The following is a 19,835-nucleotide window of genomic DNA, read 5'->3' as shown; positions in this document are numbered from 1 at the left end:
CAGTGCTGTGAGAAAAAAGTGATAGTCACTGGGCCACCATGTCGCCCAATTTAGAAAGGAGGAGGAGTAGGGGTGCAGAGGAACTCTTCAAAATGAAGATACTGAGGTAAGAAACTGGTTATTTGTAATAAGCTTGGAATCGTCTAATTGGTGAATCATGTGTTAGGTAATGCGGGACCAGCTTTGATTAATCCAGGCCCGTAGCCAGCCTGGATCTTTTTGTTCTCCAATAGTGGACCTTTTTGCAGTTATTTGCCTCATTTACTGCATTTTAATGACATTTTAAGCACTATTTTTAACCGAACTAGCTGAATTGTTGGATGGTCATCACTAACACTTTTTGACATACCAAATATATTTCCTAAAGATTTAAAATAAAGAAATGTGAAATCAAACTTAAAATACAAATGTATTACATCATAAATCTTTACAAAAAATAGGAATATTACAGTCTTGAATTAAAACTAGTTTTAGTCAAATTCTAAAAAATATTTTTAGAATTTGACCATTTCATTAAAATAATAATAATATTATAATACTATTGAATAATTAATAATAATAATGTAGAGCTTCACATTTTTTTAGCCTTTTTCTTCTACATTTAAAAAATCATAGACAACAACAATCGGCAAAATAGTGTTCAGATTAACTTTAATATGGGTTGATTTGATGCTTCACACCTTTTTATAGGTCATTTTTTTGTTACAAGATTTTTTTGTATAACTAAGGTTCAAGATTTGGAATAACAGTTATTTGCTAAATTTTTCTCTGTGTAGCAAAAGATGACTTCTCTTAGGTCAGATTGTAAAATAAAAATATTTGTTAGCATTGACGCTTGATAGCAAGTCACACTGAAGCGAAAGCCATCAGAGGATTTGACTTGGTCTTAAAGCCTTTTTCGATGGGTTATTCACTATTTATGATGGTATAGCAGTCAAAATAAGACAAGTAAGCCCATGTATGGGACAAATTCTAGACCTTTGTCAGTTAGGGGTGGGTCTTCTTAACCACTCGAACCCCCCCCCCCTGGCTATGGAACCCCCTCTCGAAATTAGTCTATAAATAAACTTCACATAAGGAAAAGAAGATTTTTTTTCAACACATTTCTAAACATAATAGTTTAATAACTAATGTCTAATAACAGATTTCTTTTATCTTTGCCATGATGGCAGTAAATACTATTTTTCTAGATATTTTTAAGATGGTAGTACTCAGCTTAAAGTGACATTTAAAGGCTTAATTAAGTTAATTAGCCAGATAGGGGTAATTAGGCAAGTCATTGTATAACGATGGTTTGCTTTGTAGACTATCTAAAACATTTGTTGCTTAAAGGGGCTAATATTATTGACCTTAATGTTTTTTTTTTTTAAATTAAAAACTTTCTCCAGAAAAAAAAATATTTTATAAGAAATACTGTGAAAAATTCCTTGCTCTGTTAAACATTATTTGGGAAATAATTGAAAATAAATAAATAAAAATTCTCAGGAGGGCGAATAACTTTGACTTCAACGGTATATAAAAAAAAAACATTTATACAGTACAATTCAGTGCCAGACTAAAGAACCCACCACCCTGATAGTAAAAAGCTCGCGTCTTGCTAAATTATATGTCTAACATATCTACATTCTGAGGTTTCACAGAAACAGTATTTCGGTAGTGGAACGGAACAGCAATCCTCCCTTTACATTAATTTAGTTGTACCAAACAGGGCATGTGCACTCCTCACAGACCATTCAATGCTAATCCCTCTTTTCCTTCGTTTTCCGCTCTCCTCCTTCGTCTGCAGCACATCACGATGACCAAAACGATGACTATTATTGCCGAAAGGATGAAAACAATAACTCCAGTGATGACACCCGTGCCGTACTCTGCAAAAAAATAAATCACGTCCTCATTATTAAAGAGATCATTTCAAATGTCATTTTGGCAGCCCTTACTCACTCCCCAGCAAGCTTTTCTGGTGTTTGAAAGATGTCTAATAAATGGCTAATCAACATCTAAACATAGTCGTCTTGGCTAAAACCAGGCTAAATTTGAGCTGTCAGTAAAAATCTAATAGAATAAGTCTAAGAATAGGCCAAAACTAGACTAGTCATCAAATAAACAGAAATGAATGACTACACATATCAAGTCTGTCTATTCTGTCTATTTCACGACTAGTCTAGTTTTGGGCTATTCTTAGACTTAGTCTAATATTTCACTGACAGCCTACGTTTAGCCTTGTTTTAGCCAAGCTGACTACATTTAGATGTCTATTAGACGTCTATTAAACGCATAATTGTTTGCTGGGTCTCCATTTGCATGACGTTTCGAGACTATAAAACATTTGTTGACCTTCAGATCAAAGCTTAAGACTTTCTGATTACTTAAGGATCTCTGTTACTCCGATTCTCGCACACACACGCACAAAATCTGACATTTAGTAAACAGGCTTCCCACACTTCTTGAAAGTACTTGAATTTTAGACATATGGATTCAAGGCCTGGGAATTACTTAAAAACAAACATAGGTACTTGAAAGTGGTTGAATTTTAAACTGATGCTGTTATTTATTTCAACAACTGTACTGTGCTGCTTCTAAATACAAAAAAAACAATTTTTATTTAAAAATCATAAATTTAACTTTTATACAAAAACTATGATGAATAACGCACGTTTAATAAATATTTCAGAAATTTTAATTGAAACATTACCAGTATTAAATTCAACTAATTGTATTAAAGTTCTTTTAACATGAAATTAACATATTCATTTAACAAATTCGTTTAAAATTGTCTAGGTTTCTGAAAATGACACATTTAAAACTTAATTACTGACATTTAATGTAAATATTAGGAGTAAAGGGAAACGTTGTGTACAAAAAGGACTTTCTTGGCACTATATATGCTGGGTGTGAATTATAAATGATTTAGAATTACTAGTGATTTAAAAAGTCCTTGAAAGTCTTTGTATTTGGTGTGAACAAAAGTGTGGGAATCCTGAGTGAAAAGAGATTATTTTCATATTTATTATAAGTGATATTCATGAGATGATTCTTTAATAACCAGATGTAAAGGGTCAGTTCACGCAAAAATTACAATTTCCTCATTATTTACTCTTTTTTTAAATAGATTTCTTTCTTCTGTTTGAGATATTTTGTAGAATGTTGGAAAAAGCAGTGGCTTAATATCCGTAAAAACAATCAATACTATGTTAATCTGTGTCTGTTTTATGATAATACTCTTCAGTTAATCTTTGCTTTGGGTTCAACAGAAGAAAAAACAGGTTTGAAACAAGTAAACGATGACAGAATTTTCAATTTTGGGTGGACTATTTCTTTGAATGACAGACGTTTTATGTGTTGGGCGAACTATCTTTAAATTAGGCTTTTATTTACACAGAAACACTGATCTGTAAACTTAAAGCTTCATGGTCTAATTTATTTATTCTGTGGTCACATGGTTTATATATTTATTTTTTGAATGACTCTTTTTCGAACGTTTTGAGTGAATATACTTCTAATGAAGGAACAGGAATCTCATGCCCCATTCACACGGGGCGTCAGCGTCAACGCTTCCCATTTACTTTGAATGGGTGACGTCAGGCGTTGCCGAACTGCATTGTGGATCCGTCGGCGCCGCTTCAGAGGCGTTGCTCGCTGCAGAAGTTGGGACTAGCTCAACTTTTCAAACGTCGAAGGAAGCGTCAGCCAATCAGATCGCTGTATGCAAATACACCAGCTAGACAGTGGCCTATTGCTGACTGAATTTCATTGGCTGACGCTGCTATGACAATCGCGTTAGCCTCAACTTTAGACACGCCTTCAGTCAAGCGTTAACCCTGAAGCCCCATGTGAATGGTGTGTCAGAATTTGATTGAAAACATCTTAGTTTGTGTTATGAACAAATGAAATGAAATGATGATTGTTGTTTATTTGTTTGTTTGCATCACCAGTGTAGTCCAATGAATGACTCTTACGAACCAGTTCTTTTCAGTGAATTAAAAATATGACGTGCAGCCAGCATAGTTTAATGATTAATGAATCTTACATTATGAACAGGTACTTTGTAGTGAATTGCAAACATGAAGGGTGACCTGTGTAGTCTGATTAATGCTTTTTAAAAGTTTTTAGACTAATGTAGACTCATAAATATATACTCTTATTAACCAATTCTCAATCAAAAACACGCACTGCAATTAACATGGAATAAGCGATGATTCTTGTGTTTTGATGCAACTCTTAAAAGATCATTTATTTCAAAAACAAAAACTTTTTTTTTTCCTTTAGTAGAGCATTGTTACATCCCTTGAATGTATTTATTATTATTATTGTTTATTTGTGTGTTTACTGGGCTCTGTTCTTCGTACCTCGCTTAAATGATCATAGATGATTTGGCAGATCCTGGATCTTTTAATCTTGATAACTGATCTCTGGCTGACTTGGTTCTTCAAACAAGTTCGTGAATCAGATTAAAATGTCTGGATAAACTGATCTGAGATCGCTGTGTGTGTTGTGAAGGACAGATCTATCGATTCCCGAAATCATGATCAGCAATGCAACGATTGGCTGACGGCACAGCAGCGTAATGACATCATCTGATTAATATTCAATTATCCATGCGAGCAAAATGACATCAAATTAGCTGTAAACGGCTTGTTAAATGACACACAATAACTTTACACCTTGTCGTGGGCTGCATGTTTACACTTTTAAGTGTCAAGAGCAATTTATTTAGGTCATCATTTCACCGAACTCACTGCTGTTTACTGAGTCACTAGAGTGTTTTAAAGTTATTTTGATCAGCTGGTTTGTTTATAAGTTGTCACCTGTTGTTGAATCATGACTTTTAAATGCTCCAGTGTCCCTGTTACACTCAGTAAACAGCAGTGAGTTCGGTGAAATGTTGACCTTCATGGCCAATCACAGTCACTTCTGTTGAGCACATGAACACAATGGCAAATCAGGGCTGTTTAAGAACGTGCTCGGTAGTGCTCAAATGTTAGCAGAAAATGGAGGTTTTTTTAAATGTTAGTAGCGATTGGTACCAATTTCTAGTATCGTGACAACCCCAATAGTGGGTGGGGCTTTCTCCTTCTGATGACATGTACAGAGAGAGAATGCCAATCAAAGTGTTTCTGCTGACAGTTTTTATCAGTGTGATTACAAAAAAATCTAAATTAATACATGTGTACCATTAGAAGCTGGTTATATTCACACACTGTTACCACACAACTGTGTTTAAACCCCTTCTAAAAGTGACTTTTGATAATGGGTCCCCTTTAAAGTATCATTATGAGACATGGGTGTCAATTTAGTTTAGCCTGTATTTGTTTATTGGAGTCTCGAAATTCCATTGAGTTGAATTTTAGAGAATCACCAAGGATCACAGTTTCATCTGAAACTCTACTGAAGTCACCTACATCTTGGATGACCTGAGGAAGAGTAAACTCTGAGATGATTGATTCACAAGCTACTATCAGCATCCGCCCAGCAGACACACTTCTTATCAATTATAAGTGCTATCAGTTACATTTAGCTTGAATCATGCATTAATGGAGTCCATATAATCCTCTGATATGATACCGTATCAGCGTTCTGACACTTCATAAACTTCATAGCCCAGAGAGTTTATTTTTAGAAACTGATTCACTTGAGATCAGACAAAAGTCTCAGCGTTTGTTTTTTCCTTGGATTGTTGTGCGGAAAAATCCCTGAAAGGCCGAGTCAAAGTCTTTTGTTGTGAAAGTGAAAGTATTACCTTCAAAGACGGTTGTGTTTTCTTCTGTAGAGCAGTGGACGCTGCTGAGCTCTCCGAATTGTTTGTTTGCAGCACGTGAAGGTAGATAAGCTTGAACATTAAAACAGTAACCCACTCCTCGGTCCAAATCCGGCATCTCAATTATGCTTTTTTTACTAAGCATTTCTTTCTGAAAAGATAAACACAGATGATACAGTTGAAATCTTAATTATTAGCCCCCAGTATATTTTCCCCCAATTTCTATTTAACGTAAAGAAGATTTGTTTTCAACACATTTCTAAACATAATAGTTTTAATAACTCATTTCATTCATTCAATCATTTTCTTTTCGGCTTAGCCCCCTTATTAATCTGAGGTCACCACAGTGGAATGAACCGCCAACTTATCCAGCACATGTTTTATGCAGCAGATGCCCTTCCAGCTGCAACCCATCTCTGGGAAACATCCATAAACACTCATTCACACTCATACACAACGGACAATTTAGCCTACCCAATTCACCTGTACCGCATGTCTTTGGACAGTGGGGGAAACCGGAGCACCCGGAGGAAACCCACGCGAACGCAGGGAGAATGTGCAAACTCCACACAGAAATGCCAACTGACCCAGCTGAGGCTCGAACTAGCGACCTTCTTGCTGTGAGGCGACAGCACTATCTACTGTGCCACTGCATTGCCCTTAACTCATTTCTAATAACTGATTTATTTTATCTTGCCATGACGACAGTACGTAATATTTCTCTAGATACTAGTATTCAGCCTAAAGTGCAATTTAAACAATAAGTTTAACTAGGTTAATTATGCAAGTTAGGGTAATTAGGAAGTCATTGTATAATAGTGGTGTGTTTCATAAAGAATAAAAAAATATATATACCTTAAGGAGGCTAATAATATTAACCTTAAATTGTTTTTTTTTTTTTTAATTAAAACTGTTTTCATTCTAGCCAAAATAAAACAAATAAGACTTTCTCCAGAAGAAAAAAACATTATAGGAAATACTGAGAAGAATTCCTTGCTCTGTGAAACATTGAAATATTTGAAAAAGAGAGCTAATCATTTTAACTTCGACTGTATACTGTAGAATATTAGTTAATGCAGGCTTTAACAGTAATTGAATAAGCAAGTTAATTCTTAATAAAGGTACAATTGTTCATTGTTAGTTCATGCTAGCTTAAATTGACTAATTAACAGCTTACAGAAAATTTCGTTCTTATTAGTGCTGGGAAAAAATTAATTTAATCGCAATTAATTGCATCCAAAATAAAATTTTGTTCTGACATTATATATACAATCACTGGCCACTTTATTAGGTATACCCTACTAGATTTGGGTTGGAACCAGTCTGGCCATTCTCCTCTGACCTCTGGCATCAACAAGGCCCACAGAACTGCCACTCACTGGATGTTTTCTATTTTTTAGATCATTCTCTGTAAACCCTAGAAACGGTTGTGCGTGAAAATCCCAGTAGATCAGCAGTTTCTGAAATACTCAGACCAGCCCGTCTGGCACCAACAACAATGCCACATTCAAAGTCACTTAAATAATCCTTTCCTGATGCTCAGTTTGAACTGCAGCAGATCGTCTTGACCATGTCTCCATGTCTAAATGCATTGAGTTGCTGCCATGTAATTGGCTGAGTAAAAATTTGCGTTAACTAGCAGATAGACATGTGTACCTAATAAAGTAGACGGTGAGTGTACATGTGTGTATTATATACAATTATTATGTATATGTGATCCACACACACATACATAATAACAAAACTATTTTGTTACATAGATATTTCATCTTATATAGAATTTGTATCATATATGTAAATAAATATAAATAAACATTTTCTCAAATATATACATGCATCTGTGTATTCACATATAAATAATAAATATACACAATACACACACTTACAGTAAATTATGTTGAACAAACTTTTATTTTTGGATACGATTAATTTTTGCCCAGCACTAATTTTTATGAATGTAATGTAATTAGCAATGCTATTATTGATGCTTAAGACAGAAAAACTAAGATCAATTCATGCTTTTGATGTATTCACATCATATTAGTTACTACTGTACGATTTATTGATGGTTTAGAAGTCATCTAGGATTAAATTATTTGAAAAAATAAAACATAAAATAACTGTAGCTCTGTGAAATATTATTTCAGTTCAATTTTTTTCTACTTTAAAAAATAATATAAATATTAATTATTTATCAAATTTCAAAGTTAAATCTTTAGTGCAATTTTCAGTGTCTCATTATTATTCAGAAACCATTTACTGTAAACATGCCGATTTGGCAGAAATGCATTATTCTAAATGTAAAATAAAAAACACGCCTCAGTCAGAAATTGCTAGTAAATTTTATAATACTTCTTGCACTTTAATAATCTGTTTTATTTGAAACTTTTTAATTTTTGTTTTTTATTCTATGTATAGTAATGCAGAATTGATAAAAAGATGTGATGATAGACCTCACAAAAATTTCTTGACTGCTTATAACATAAGATAAAAATCAAAAAGACATGAGATAATAGACTTTACATTTTAAACACCAACCTTTCCTGTGCTCTTGGCCTTTCTGTAGATAACCTTATACTGCAGCTCATCCCCGAAAACATCCCGAATATTTAATCTCTTTTTCTGATCATCAAACAGAGCCGTCGGGACGTCCGTCACATGCAGCTTTGTCATTCTTTTATCGCTGCTTACTTCTATTTTAAACTCTGGTCTACCAATGTCCGCTGAAACACAATCAAAGCAGGTATAATTTAACAAATCCAAAAGTCACATCAGCAGAGGATTGGTTCACTTCCAGAATAAAAATGTACTTATGATTAAAGTCATGTTCATTTCATACTTTCTTAAGTCAGAAATAAATGTTTTTTGAGATAAAACATGCAGGATTTTCTCCATATAGTGGACTTCTGTTGAGTTTTATAGTTTAAACTTCCAAACTGTAGTTTCAATGCTGCTTTGTGCTTTTTTTAAAGTATATTTTTTTTGTATAAATTGTAAAAATGTATAAATTTTTTAACCACAAGCGCTTGCGTTTGTTCAAAATTTATCTCTTTAATATTGCTTACATGCTTCTGATTGGGTTTCTATTATGTGCTTATTTTACGATTCATCATTTCTCTTTTATTTTGCTGTATATTAGCATTTCTTGAGTGTATTGCTCTTTTTGTTGAATCGCTGAATGCCTCCTCAATTGCAAGTCGCTTTGGAAAAAATCATTTGCTAAATAACTACATTTAATATTGTATCAATATTACTGTTTAGGCAGCACAATATAAGAAAAATTTCATTTACTACGATATATATAGCGATATAAATTCAATTTCAGCAAATGACTTAAATAGTGAGTAAAGAATTCATCATTTTAGATGATTTGGGATGAATCTGTAGGGGAGCAAATCTGCATAAAATATCATAAAAAGGACAAGCATAGTTAAATACAACAGAGAAAAGATGTAAATAAACAAAGATTTAGGATTTTCTGGGGAGTCAAACAGTAATCAGAAGCAGAAATTAAATAATCACCATATAATAATAATAATAATAATAATAATAATATGATAATATTAAATATACCACTGTATTGTTTAAATTGAGTAAATTATTATATAATGTACAATTAATCTTCAAGCTACATACATTTCATTTATTGTGCCCAAAAGTTTAAATTTGCTTTAAATTGTTACAGTCAGGTCTTAAACACACATGCAAATAATAAACTTTCACTCTAAGGTTAAAGTATGAAATTAATACACTATGTTGTTAACAGTAATGTCTTGTGTTCCTCGGATTAATACTTTTTTTTTTTACTTGTAGACTAATCCTAAATTTGTACCAATTGCAGAGAAATCGCCTCTTACGTCATTCAAATCCCATGTATAAAGGCTTTCCTTTATTTCCTTTATTTAGGCTTTCCTGTAATATATAATGATGACGGAAGAAGTTGAGGTGGGTTATTCGGGATGTGGTGGGTTTCTTAGGTTATTAAAGGTATTTTCTATCACTACTTGTTTAGCCTGCATTAATGCATTCAGTGTAAGCTGCATGAGTAATCATACAAAGATCGGGATCTCCACATCCACGCAACATAAATTATAAATGATGTTGATTTGCATATGTTTATTGATCCTTTGAATAGCTGCATTCAAATCTGTGTTTGAAAAATGCAAAAATCAAGAAAGAGATTCAGCCTTTAGTCTTTTGAATTAGTTATAAAGTTACAGTCAAATAACACAAAGTACCAGGATAACAGTTTATAATTTAGATAAAACCACTGATGTTTATGATAAAGATTAAAATCACCTTGATGTGCAGTTAACTAAGCAGCAATTACAATATTTAACCAATAGGTGGCGACAACCAGCCATCAGAAATGTGCCACTGAATAATTCTTAAAAAATGATCATCTAGCAATAAAACATGAAGTTAACGAAATAATGAATTAATGAAACATGAAAAATATAATATAAATAAATATAGGTTGTACAAATAAATATGGGTTCTACAAATTATAATGTTAGATTTCTACATTTAGCGTTATCAGCAACAGTAGTAGTAACAGTGATTTTTTTTTACAGTACTAAATATTTTACTATTTATTTTTATTCTGCTGATTTTATTTTTTATAAAATTACAGATTCTAAGTTCTGTTTGTTAAAACCAAAAGTGTCTTGGAGTACTGTTTTTGTAATTAATGGAAAGCAAATTATATTTGTCTCCTCCCCTTTTTGGCTGATCCAAAAAATGGTCCGATACGTGACTAAAAAACCTTAATGTGATCTGAACCGTGAGATTTGTGATCCAATACACCACTACTAATGAGTGTTTAGAGTTTTTTTGAAGATGCATTGAAATGGAAATTTAGTAGTTACCTCCTTTTTGGTAGAAAAAAATTATACTTTTAAAAAAAAAAAAAAACTTAAATTAAAAGTTTAAATATTACTAACTGTTTCTGTTTTTCTTAAAACTATTTATTTTTGACTGTAAAAAGAAGAAAAATTAACATCTTGAATGACAAGAGAATAAAAAAATGATCAGGCAATTTTCATTCTGGAAGTGAACAAATCTTTTCAACAAAAGAGCAAAAGTTGAAAGCAAAAAAAACAACTAAACACTGACTGTCATGATAAGGAGAGAATTTCCCAGAGCTGACATGAGGGAATTCGACCAGATCAGAGGAGACGCCCCGCATGGGTTCAGACAGGACGTCAGCGCTGTAATAGGCCTTCAGGTTTTTTAACACTGCAGTCAGGTCACATTCGGTATCCATCGTCCTGATGCAGTATGGCGTGCGTTCTCTGTCCTGGCTGAGTCTGCGATGATGTTACACAGACGTTTAGATAGTAAAAAACATCATTCGGATTAAATAAATGGATAATAAATTACATGACTAGTGACAAGAGCTAATGACAAGTTAAAGCACGTTGTAACAAGTCATGGGTGTGGAAGTATGCAAAAGTTGCCAAATCTACACATGCGAGAGTTCATATAGGATTTTCCTAATTATAAAACAATATTTATCAGTAATATTGGAGCTGGATTGGAGTTTAAAAAGTTAAGAGGTGAATTCAAAGCATTAAAGACTACTTGAAGATTTACATTTCTCATGAAAAAGCATCGTAAATTGAGTAGAAATGAGTAGAGATGTTAAATGGAGGGAAATGGAAAGAATGAACCATAGTTTATGCACTTTTTTTGCTTGCTTTTATGAGTTTATGGCCATGTTCAGATTACAGTGAGAAACATTTAATATAAACTAGCAAAACTACTTATAACCACAGATAAAACAAATAACCATGTAAAAACGGATCAAAAGTAGCTTTTTCTTTCAAGTGAACTCTCAATACTTAATGTAGAAACATGACTTCTAAAAACTACTAAAACAGCTCCAGTAATTTCCTTAAATCATGTTTTAAGCAGTTGCACAACATAATAAAAACATGATATCTAAATTTAGCTAAAATGTAGTTATTTTGTTGCTTTTTAGCTAATTAACTCATGTCATAACAGCCATATTATAAGGGAAACATTTAATTATTTTGTTCATATATATATATATATATTTTTTTAATGCAACAACATAGGCTACAGTATTGTATATTAAACCTGGGGAAACTGAGACTTAAAACCTTTTTACAATTGACTTTAAACAATGTCTTGCTAATTCAGGCATCCTTCTAATCCTAAAAACATGATATCTAAATTTACCTAAAAATGTAGTTATTTTGTTGCTTTTTTGCTATTAAACTCATTTCATAACAGCCATATTGTAAGGCAAACATTTAAGTATTTTGTTCATATATATATAAATATATTTTTATGCAAAAACATAGGCTACAGTATTGTATATTAAACCTGGAGAAACTGAGATTTAAAACCTTTTTTACAAATGACTTTAAACAATGTCTTGCTAATTCAGGTATCCTTCCAATCCTAAAAACATGATATCTGAATACTGCTAAAAAAAAAAGTTTTTTTCTGCTAATAAACTTCTTGTTTGATAACTGTCACATTCTAAGGCAAATATTTAACAGCTTTGTTAAAATATACATTTACTATATGTCAATGATGTACATATACAGTATATTTGTATATTAAATGTGGGGAAGCTGATATTTAAAACATTTTTGTAAGTGTCTTTAAATGATGTCTTGCTAATTCAGGTATCTCGCTAATACTACAGAATAAAAACATGATATTTGAAGATTGCAAAATATTATTATTATTAATATTTTTAATAAACTACTCATTTGATAACTGTCACATTCTAAGGCAAACATTTAATTGCTTTGTTAAAATATTACATTTTCTATGTGACACTAGTGTATAAATACAGTATATTTGTATATTAAACTTGGGGAAAATTAGATTTAAAACCTTTTTACAAGTGTCTTTAAATGATGTCTTGCTAATTCAGGTATCTTTGTAATCCTAAAAACATGATATCTGAATGTTGCTAAAAATGAAGTTGTTTTGCTTCTAAGGCAAACATTTAATTGCTTTGTTAAAGTATTTAATTTTCTTTGTGACACTGGTGTATTTATAAACGGTCAGTGTGGGAACTATACATCAGTGATCGGGGTGGGGTGGTAATACATGCTTCAGTGAATCAAATTGATAAATGTATTTAAATTACATCTAATTTATTAATAAAATGTAAACATTTTCAGTGTTTTGAGGGATAATTAGTGACTATTTTAGAGGTCACTGTAGATCAAACTATATAAATTATGTATAATTTTTCATTTTTAGGCTACATGCAGATATAAACAGCTATTTTACAAGATATGTGTTTTTTGAATACTTAAGATGTCTATCGGTGCTCCAGAACTGCAAGTTTCAGACTGTTGAATGATTGTAAAATGCGCAATTATGCATTCACAATGGTATAAACCGTTATGGGCGGTCAAAGTATATTTATATTATACATTTTAAAGTTTGAATGTTTAAGATGTAAATCAGAGATCAGAAAAAGCTATGTCTTACTGTTAAAGGGCAGACCCCCACATACATTTTGTAATGTCCTTTAGGGGGAATCAAGTGTTAATTATGGGGTCGCTCCCCCCCAAATCCCCCTGTTATTTGCACCTTTTAATACTTGTATATTAAACTTGGGGAAACTTAGATTTAAAATCTTTTTAAAAGTTTCTTCAAATGACATCTTGCTAATTCAGGTATCTTGCTAACCCCACATAATAATTGTATCTGAATATTGCTAAAAAAAATTATTACTTTTTTTGCTAATAAACTCTTCATTTGATAACTTTCACATTTTAAGGCAAACATTTAATTGCTTTGTTAAAATATAAAATTTTCTATGTGACACTAGTGTATGTATACAGTCAGTGTGCGAATTATACATCAATGATCAGGGTGGGGTGGTACAACTTGGTAGTAGTTTGGTAATACATGCTTCAGTGAATCAATTTTATAAATGTATTTAAATTACATCTAATTTATTTGAGTGGTTTTAGTGACTATTTTAGAGGTCACTTTAGATCAAACTATATAAATGATGTGTCTAATTTTTCTTTTTTAGGTCACATGCAGATATAAACACCTATTTTACAAGATATGTGTTTTGTAAATACTTAAGATGTCTATTGGTGCTCTAGAAGTGCCATTTTTAGACTGTTGAATGACATTGTGAGTGGGCAATTATGCATTCACAATGGTATGAACCGTTATGGGGGTTAAATGTATATTTATATTATACATTTTTAATTATTAATACTTAAGATATAAATCAGAGATTAGAGAAAGTTTTTTTCTAACTATTAAAGGGCAGACCCCCACACACATCTTGTTATAATGTCCTTTAGGGGGATCACGAGTTAATTAGAGGGGTCACTCCCCCCCAAACCCCCCTGTAATTCGCACCCAAAGCTGCATACAATATACTTGTATATTCAACTTGGGGAAACTGATATTTAAACGATGTCTTGCTAATCCTACATAGTAAAATTGTAGTGCTAAAGATTGAATGAACAACCTGAATACTAACTGTATGGTAAAAACAAAGAAATACTTACTCAGAAAACTCAACTGTGTAGGAATAATTGGTTGGTTTTGGACTCCACGTTAGCATGGATTTAAAGTTTACAGAAGACCAGGATACATTCTTTGCTTTTGGAAACACGTCTATAAAGAAGCAAAGTTGAAAAATAATTAATAATATTTCTTTAGATTGCGTAACATTTAAAATAAAACGACAAGAACAAATGAAAAAACACAGGTAAGAGACTCACCTGAGGCGCAAGACGTCGTGAAGAATGAAACCAGCGCCAATACAAGCGTATGTAATGTAATTTGTCTCATGTTACTGTCCATATTGTCCCAAGTCCACAATACTGATCCAAATACCAGGTTATACTCCCGTGGGATAAAAATTAGACAGTTTGAAGTCCTCCCAAGTGGTTTATGAAGTCCTCCTGACTGTGTCTGTGTGCGCTCGTAGGAAAACAGCCAGTTTTCAGTTGTGATTTCAGACAGCGAGACTAATGAAGCCCCGCCCTCTAAACAAGTGGGTCCGTCTACTCATTTTACCATATATGGGCTTCCGTGATGATACAGTAAGCTGATTACACACAAACAAAACCTAGAGATTCACTGCATTTTAGGAGTGTGCTTACTGTAAAGTTCTTTGGGTTGACTTTTACAATTTAATTAAAGAAATTTTATTTCCAAACTTTTGCACATCCCCCAAAATTTTATTCTTCGGTTACTCTCTAAACCTAGACACCTCTCATTGTAAATTTCTTATTAATTTGTTGCTTTTCTGACTAAATTTTACATCCATAAATGTAAATCTTCAAAAAAAAAAAAAAAAACACACCCTTACGTATAATTTTCAGAAAGGATTTTGATTTATATGTGAACTTTATATGTGACTCTATTCATAATATTGCATGTAAAACTCTTTCTTAGTATAAATCTTTTAAACTTGTAGAATTGTTTGTCTCTTTGTTCATATTGTGTCTTTGTCATTGTTCTTTCTTGCATAATAATCATAATAAAATTGATTCAGTGCTTATTTATTCATTCATTCATTCATCCATTTTCAGTCCCTTTATTCATCAGAGGTTGCCACAGTGGAATGAACCGCCAACTTATCCAGCATATGTTTTACACATGTTTTGCCCATCCAGCTGCAACCCAATACTGGAAAACATCCATACACTCTCATTCACACACATACACTACGGCCAATTTAGTTTATTTGATTCGCATATAGCGCATGTCTTTGGACTGTGGGAGAATATGTAAATTCCACACTGAAATGCCAACTGACCCAGCCAGGACTTGAATCAGTGACCCTCTTACTGTGAGGTGACAGTGCTAACCACTGAGCCACCAAGTCGCCCCGATTCAGTACTTACTCATACTCTTTTATTTATTACTTCAGTTTATTATTTATGTGGTTGTTCAATCGCCTCATTGAGTTAAAATAAAATATTTAAAATGGTGAAATATAAAATAAAGTGATTTAATGATTATTCCCTGATATTGTGTAGACAAAACTACATGCAAAATAATATAATTATAATATTATATAATAATTTATTTTACTTAAAATGTGTGACCTAATATGATATAATATAATATAATATAATATAATATAATATAATATAATATAATATAATACAATTAATATAATATAATTAATATGATATAATATAACTATTACATAAATCCTTATAATAAACACACTATATATGTATACAGAATTTTGGAGGGGGAATTGTTTTTTTTAATTAAAACATAATAATCAATTATTACTATTGCATAATTATCACAGTTTATTTAGAGTTTTTCCCCAAATTTGTTTATTTTTGATAGTCAGTTTCTATAAAGACTCATTCAAGGCAAGTCTGCAATCAATTAATAAATCAACCAATCAATAAAAACACTTATTTTCCGTCACTTTAAATATATATTGATATTTAGACTTGAGGTTAGATCATCTGAAGTGTTTAGTCACTTTTCAGACATTATGCAGCAACAGCAGAAGTGTGGGAATGTGCAACTTCCTTTTATCCTAGATAAAAGTAGCACTAGATTACAGCATGAGCTTTTATTATGTCCAGGTTGCTTAAAAACAACAATCATTTGTGTCAGATTTGTCTTATTAAAAGAATTCAGTCTTTGCGGATACATTCAGTAAATGAACAGTTTAGAGATTGAAAATGCACATGTAATCTGAAGCTGACGTAAACTCACCAGTGTATGATCTAATCATGCATTCTGTCACACATAAAAGCTTATATGGTCATTAACCCAACCATTTACCACCAATGCAAGAAGTTACTCATGACAGGCTCATGATTTGTATTTCGGGAAGTGTGACTCCAGTTCTGCCCCAGTTTCAGGCGGTATGTGACGCTGGCACCTCTAGAGGGCTGAAAGCCAGCAGGGGTCTTTACCCCATTCAAACCCTTATGCTAATGAGCAGCTGGTACCTCACTTTTGCCTGTGGCTTTGCATGCTAAAATGCTTTCAAGACTCAGTGCTTCCAATGAAACTCACCCAAAACCACCAGAGATGTGCTTTTTCTTGAAAGTGTCATCATAGTACTGTCTGATAAACTTTTTAGACAGAGATTTGTCATATTTTTCAAGTGCATTAATGCATAAACTTGAATATAATTAGTTAATTAAAGGATCAACGTCATAAAATTATAGACTTAATCTTTGTTTGGGTGTTTCATGCATTCATTCATATTCTTTTTGGCTTAGTCGCTTTATTATTCAGGGGTCGCCACAGCGGGATGAACCACCAACTTATCCAGCATGCCTTACTTAGCGGATGCCCTTCCAGCTGCAACCCAACACTGAGAAACATCCACACTCATTCACACTCATACACTACAGACAATTTAGATTCCCCAATTCACCTATAACGCATGTTTTTGGACTTGAGCAACTGGAGCATGCGGAGGGAACCCACACAAACACGGGGAGAACATGCAAACTCCCCATAGAAATCCAATTGACCCAGCTGAGGCTCGAATCAGCGACCTTTAAGTTCAATGGACTCATAAGGTCAATTTGATTCAGCTTAAAAATTTAAGGCAACCAGGGTTTTTTTACAGTGTGCTCCCAAAAACTGAAATATTAATACTGAAGAAGGTAATATTAGTAAAGCTGCACTATTTTTTAGTTGCTCTTCTACATCTAATCTATATCTATTCAGTTGCGGAACTTCCTGGACAGTTATTTGAAATACTTTCACAACATGTACTGAATATGAAAACAATATACAGTTATCACTCCTGCATTCCTCACTTGTGAATGAAGTCATGATTTATTTGTGTGGTACAATAGAGCGGGTCTGCTGCATTGGCTCCTCCTCTGGGTTTTTCTGACCTCTCGTTACCCAGATCGTCTCAAGTGCTTCTGGAGGATCCTGTGAGGATGCGAGGCTCAAACAATAGGCAGAAGCAGAGTTTATTTGGTTGAACTCATTTATACTCATACATTCTAAAACACATTCAAGCCTTATGCACTGTCATAAGGTTGTAGGAAAATATTAATAACATTTATTAGACAGCACAGCCGCTTTGGTTTGACCTTTCCAAGTTTATGGGAAGAGACACAGTAATATTTCTGCAAATGTTTCCTTTTATTTGTTGCTATAAAATAGTGTAGTTAAATTTGCATTTTGATTGAAATTATTCACATTTTGATCTGATTTCATATTTTAAATTAATTAAGAAAATAATCAAATGCTTTTCAAATGGGACTGGGGATTGGTTCATCTAGGTACAGTATTAAAAATATTTGTATTAATTATGCTGGAAATTAAATCAAATTATTTTTAAATGTATAATTAATTAATTAATTAAGATCCACATTAGATGATGACACCAAACTGTAAATATAGGGAAAATGAACATGTATATTTATATATATATATATATATATATATATATATATATATATATATATATATATATATATATATATATATATATATATATATTTATCATTTACTTATACTAGTTTATTAAAATACTTCTAATATTGGCTGATAAGAACTGTTGCCTTACAGCCAGAAGGTCGCTGGTTTGAGTCCTGGCTGAGGCAGTTGATATTTCTATGTGGAGTTTGCATGTTCTCCCCATGTTGGTGTGTGTTTCCTCTGGGTGCTTGGGTTTCCCCCACAATCCAAATACATGCATATAAGTCATATAAGTGAATTGGATGAATTAAATTGGCCGTGGTTCATGTGTGTAAATGAGTGTGGATATTTCCCAGTACTACGTTGCAGCTGGAAGGGCATCCGATGTGTAAAACATGTGCTGGATAAGTTGGCGGTTTATTTCGCTGTGGTGACCCCATATTATTAAATGGACTAAGCCTAAAAAAGAGTGATTTAATTAACTTAATAATGAAAATCAGCATTCAACTCTAAAATTAGGGAAATTAAAAACATATATATTTAGTATTTTATATACTAATTCATTAAAATTTTTTCTAAAATTGGCTGATAATCTTTATTGTTCTAGTCTTTTAGTTTTTTAAGTAAACTAAAGCTAAAATAAATAATAAATAATAAACTACATATAAATATTTAAAATGCATGAAAATCAAAATGAAATAAAACTAAATTATTAAAATTTGTATATATTTAATTAATTAAAGAAAATCAACATTAGGCAAAGACATCAAACTGTAAACATTGAGAAAATTAGCATATATATTTACATATTTAATATTTACTTATACTAGTTCATTAAAATATTTAAAATATTGGCTGATAATCTTTATGGTTTGAATCAGGTAAACTTTAGTCAAGTAAAGCTAAACTATATATACATTTTTAACACACATACATTGTCGAAATAAAACCAAATGAATAAAATATAATACAAATTTATTAAAAATGGAATGAAAACTAATTAAAACTGTTTATTAAAAACTTTAATATTTTAATGATGTAAATAGGTTCTGATATTATCACGCCCTAGGATTTCTGATCTTTTTTGTCTTGGTCACTTCAAATGAGAAAGAGGACCGATTTTTCTTTGTTAACAAATATATTCAATTCAATTCATCTTTATTTCTATAATGCTTTTATAATGTAGATTGTGTCAAAGCAGCTTAACATAGAAGTTCTAGTAAATTAAAATTGAAACTGTGACAGTCCAGTTTTCCGATTTGAAGTTTAGTTCAGTTCAGTGTGGTTTAATTTTCACTGCTGAAATACTGAAGTCCAAACATTGAAGAGCAAATCCATGAGCAGCTCCACAAGTCCCAAACCAAGCAAGCCAGAGGTGACAGTGGCGAGAAACAAACTTCACCAATTGACGAAAGTAATAGAAAAAAATAATATAATATTAATAATAATAATAATAATAATAATAAGAAGAAGAAGAAGAAGAAGAAGAAGAAGAAGAAGAAAAAGAAGAAAATAATAGCATAGGAAAAACATAATATGGTGATAATGTAGGAATAATTTACTTGTAAAATATTCATAATGCTACAACCAACTACATCTTTCAGATGGTTTCTGTAGATATGTTTTACTCTTCGAATTGGAAACAACAACATTTCTGGATCAATAAATGTTGCATTCCTAAGTC

The 19,835-nt window shown here is 32.1% G+C and overlaps 1 protein-coding gene and 1 long non-coding RNA gene across 4 annotated transcripts in view; both read right to left on the bottom strand.

Moving 5' to 3' along the window:
• Nucleotides 1–19,835, bottom strand: part of LOC147838080 (uncharacterized) — a 982,747-nt gene that overhangs the window by 778,145 nt on the left and 184,767 nt on the right. The gene's annotated exons all lie outside the window — the stretch shown is intronic.
• f3a (coagulation factor III, tissue factor a) lies at nucleotides 1,357–14,714 on the bottom strand. Of its 3 annotated transcripts, none has more exon segments than NM_001245967.1 (6): nucleotides 1,357–1,868; nucleotides 5,738–5,906; nucleotides 8,294–8,478; nucleotides 10,871–11,064; nucleotides 14,284–14,392; nucleotides 14,500–14,673. In NM_001245967.1, coding segments are annotated over 6 exon segments (885 nt in total). In that variant the 5' UTR covers nucleotides 14,582–14,673; the 3' UTR covers nucleotides 1,357–1,722.

Source organism: Danio rerio, chromosome 24 (genome assembly GCF_052040795.2).
Source record: "Danio rerio strain M-AB ecotype USA chromosome 24, GRCz13ab, whole genome shotgun sequence".
Taxonomy (NCBI): domain Eukaryota; kingdom Metazoa; phylum Chordata; class Actinopteri; order Cypriniformes; family Danionidae; genus Danio; species Danio rerio.
The sequence above is the reverse complement of the archived record's forward strand: the minus strand, read 5'-3'. Positions and strand labels throughout refer to the sequence as shown.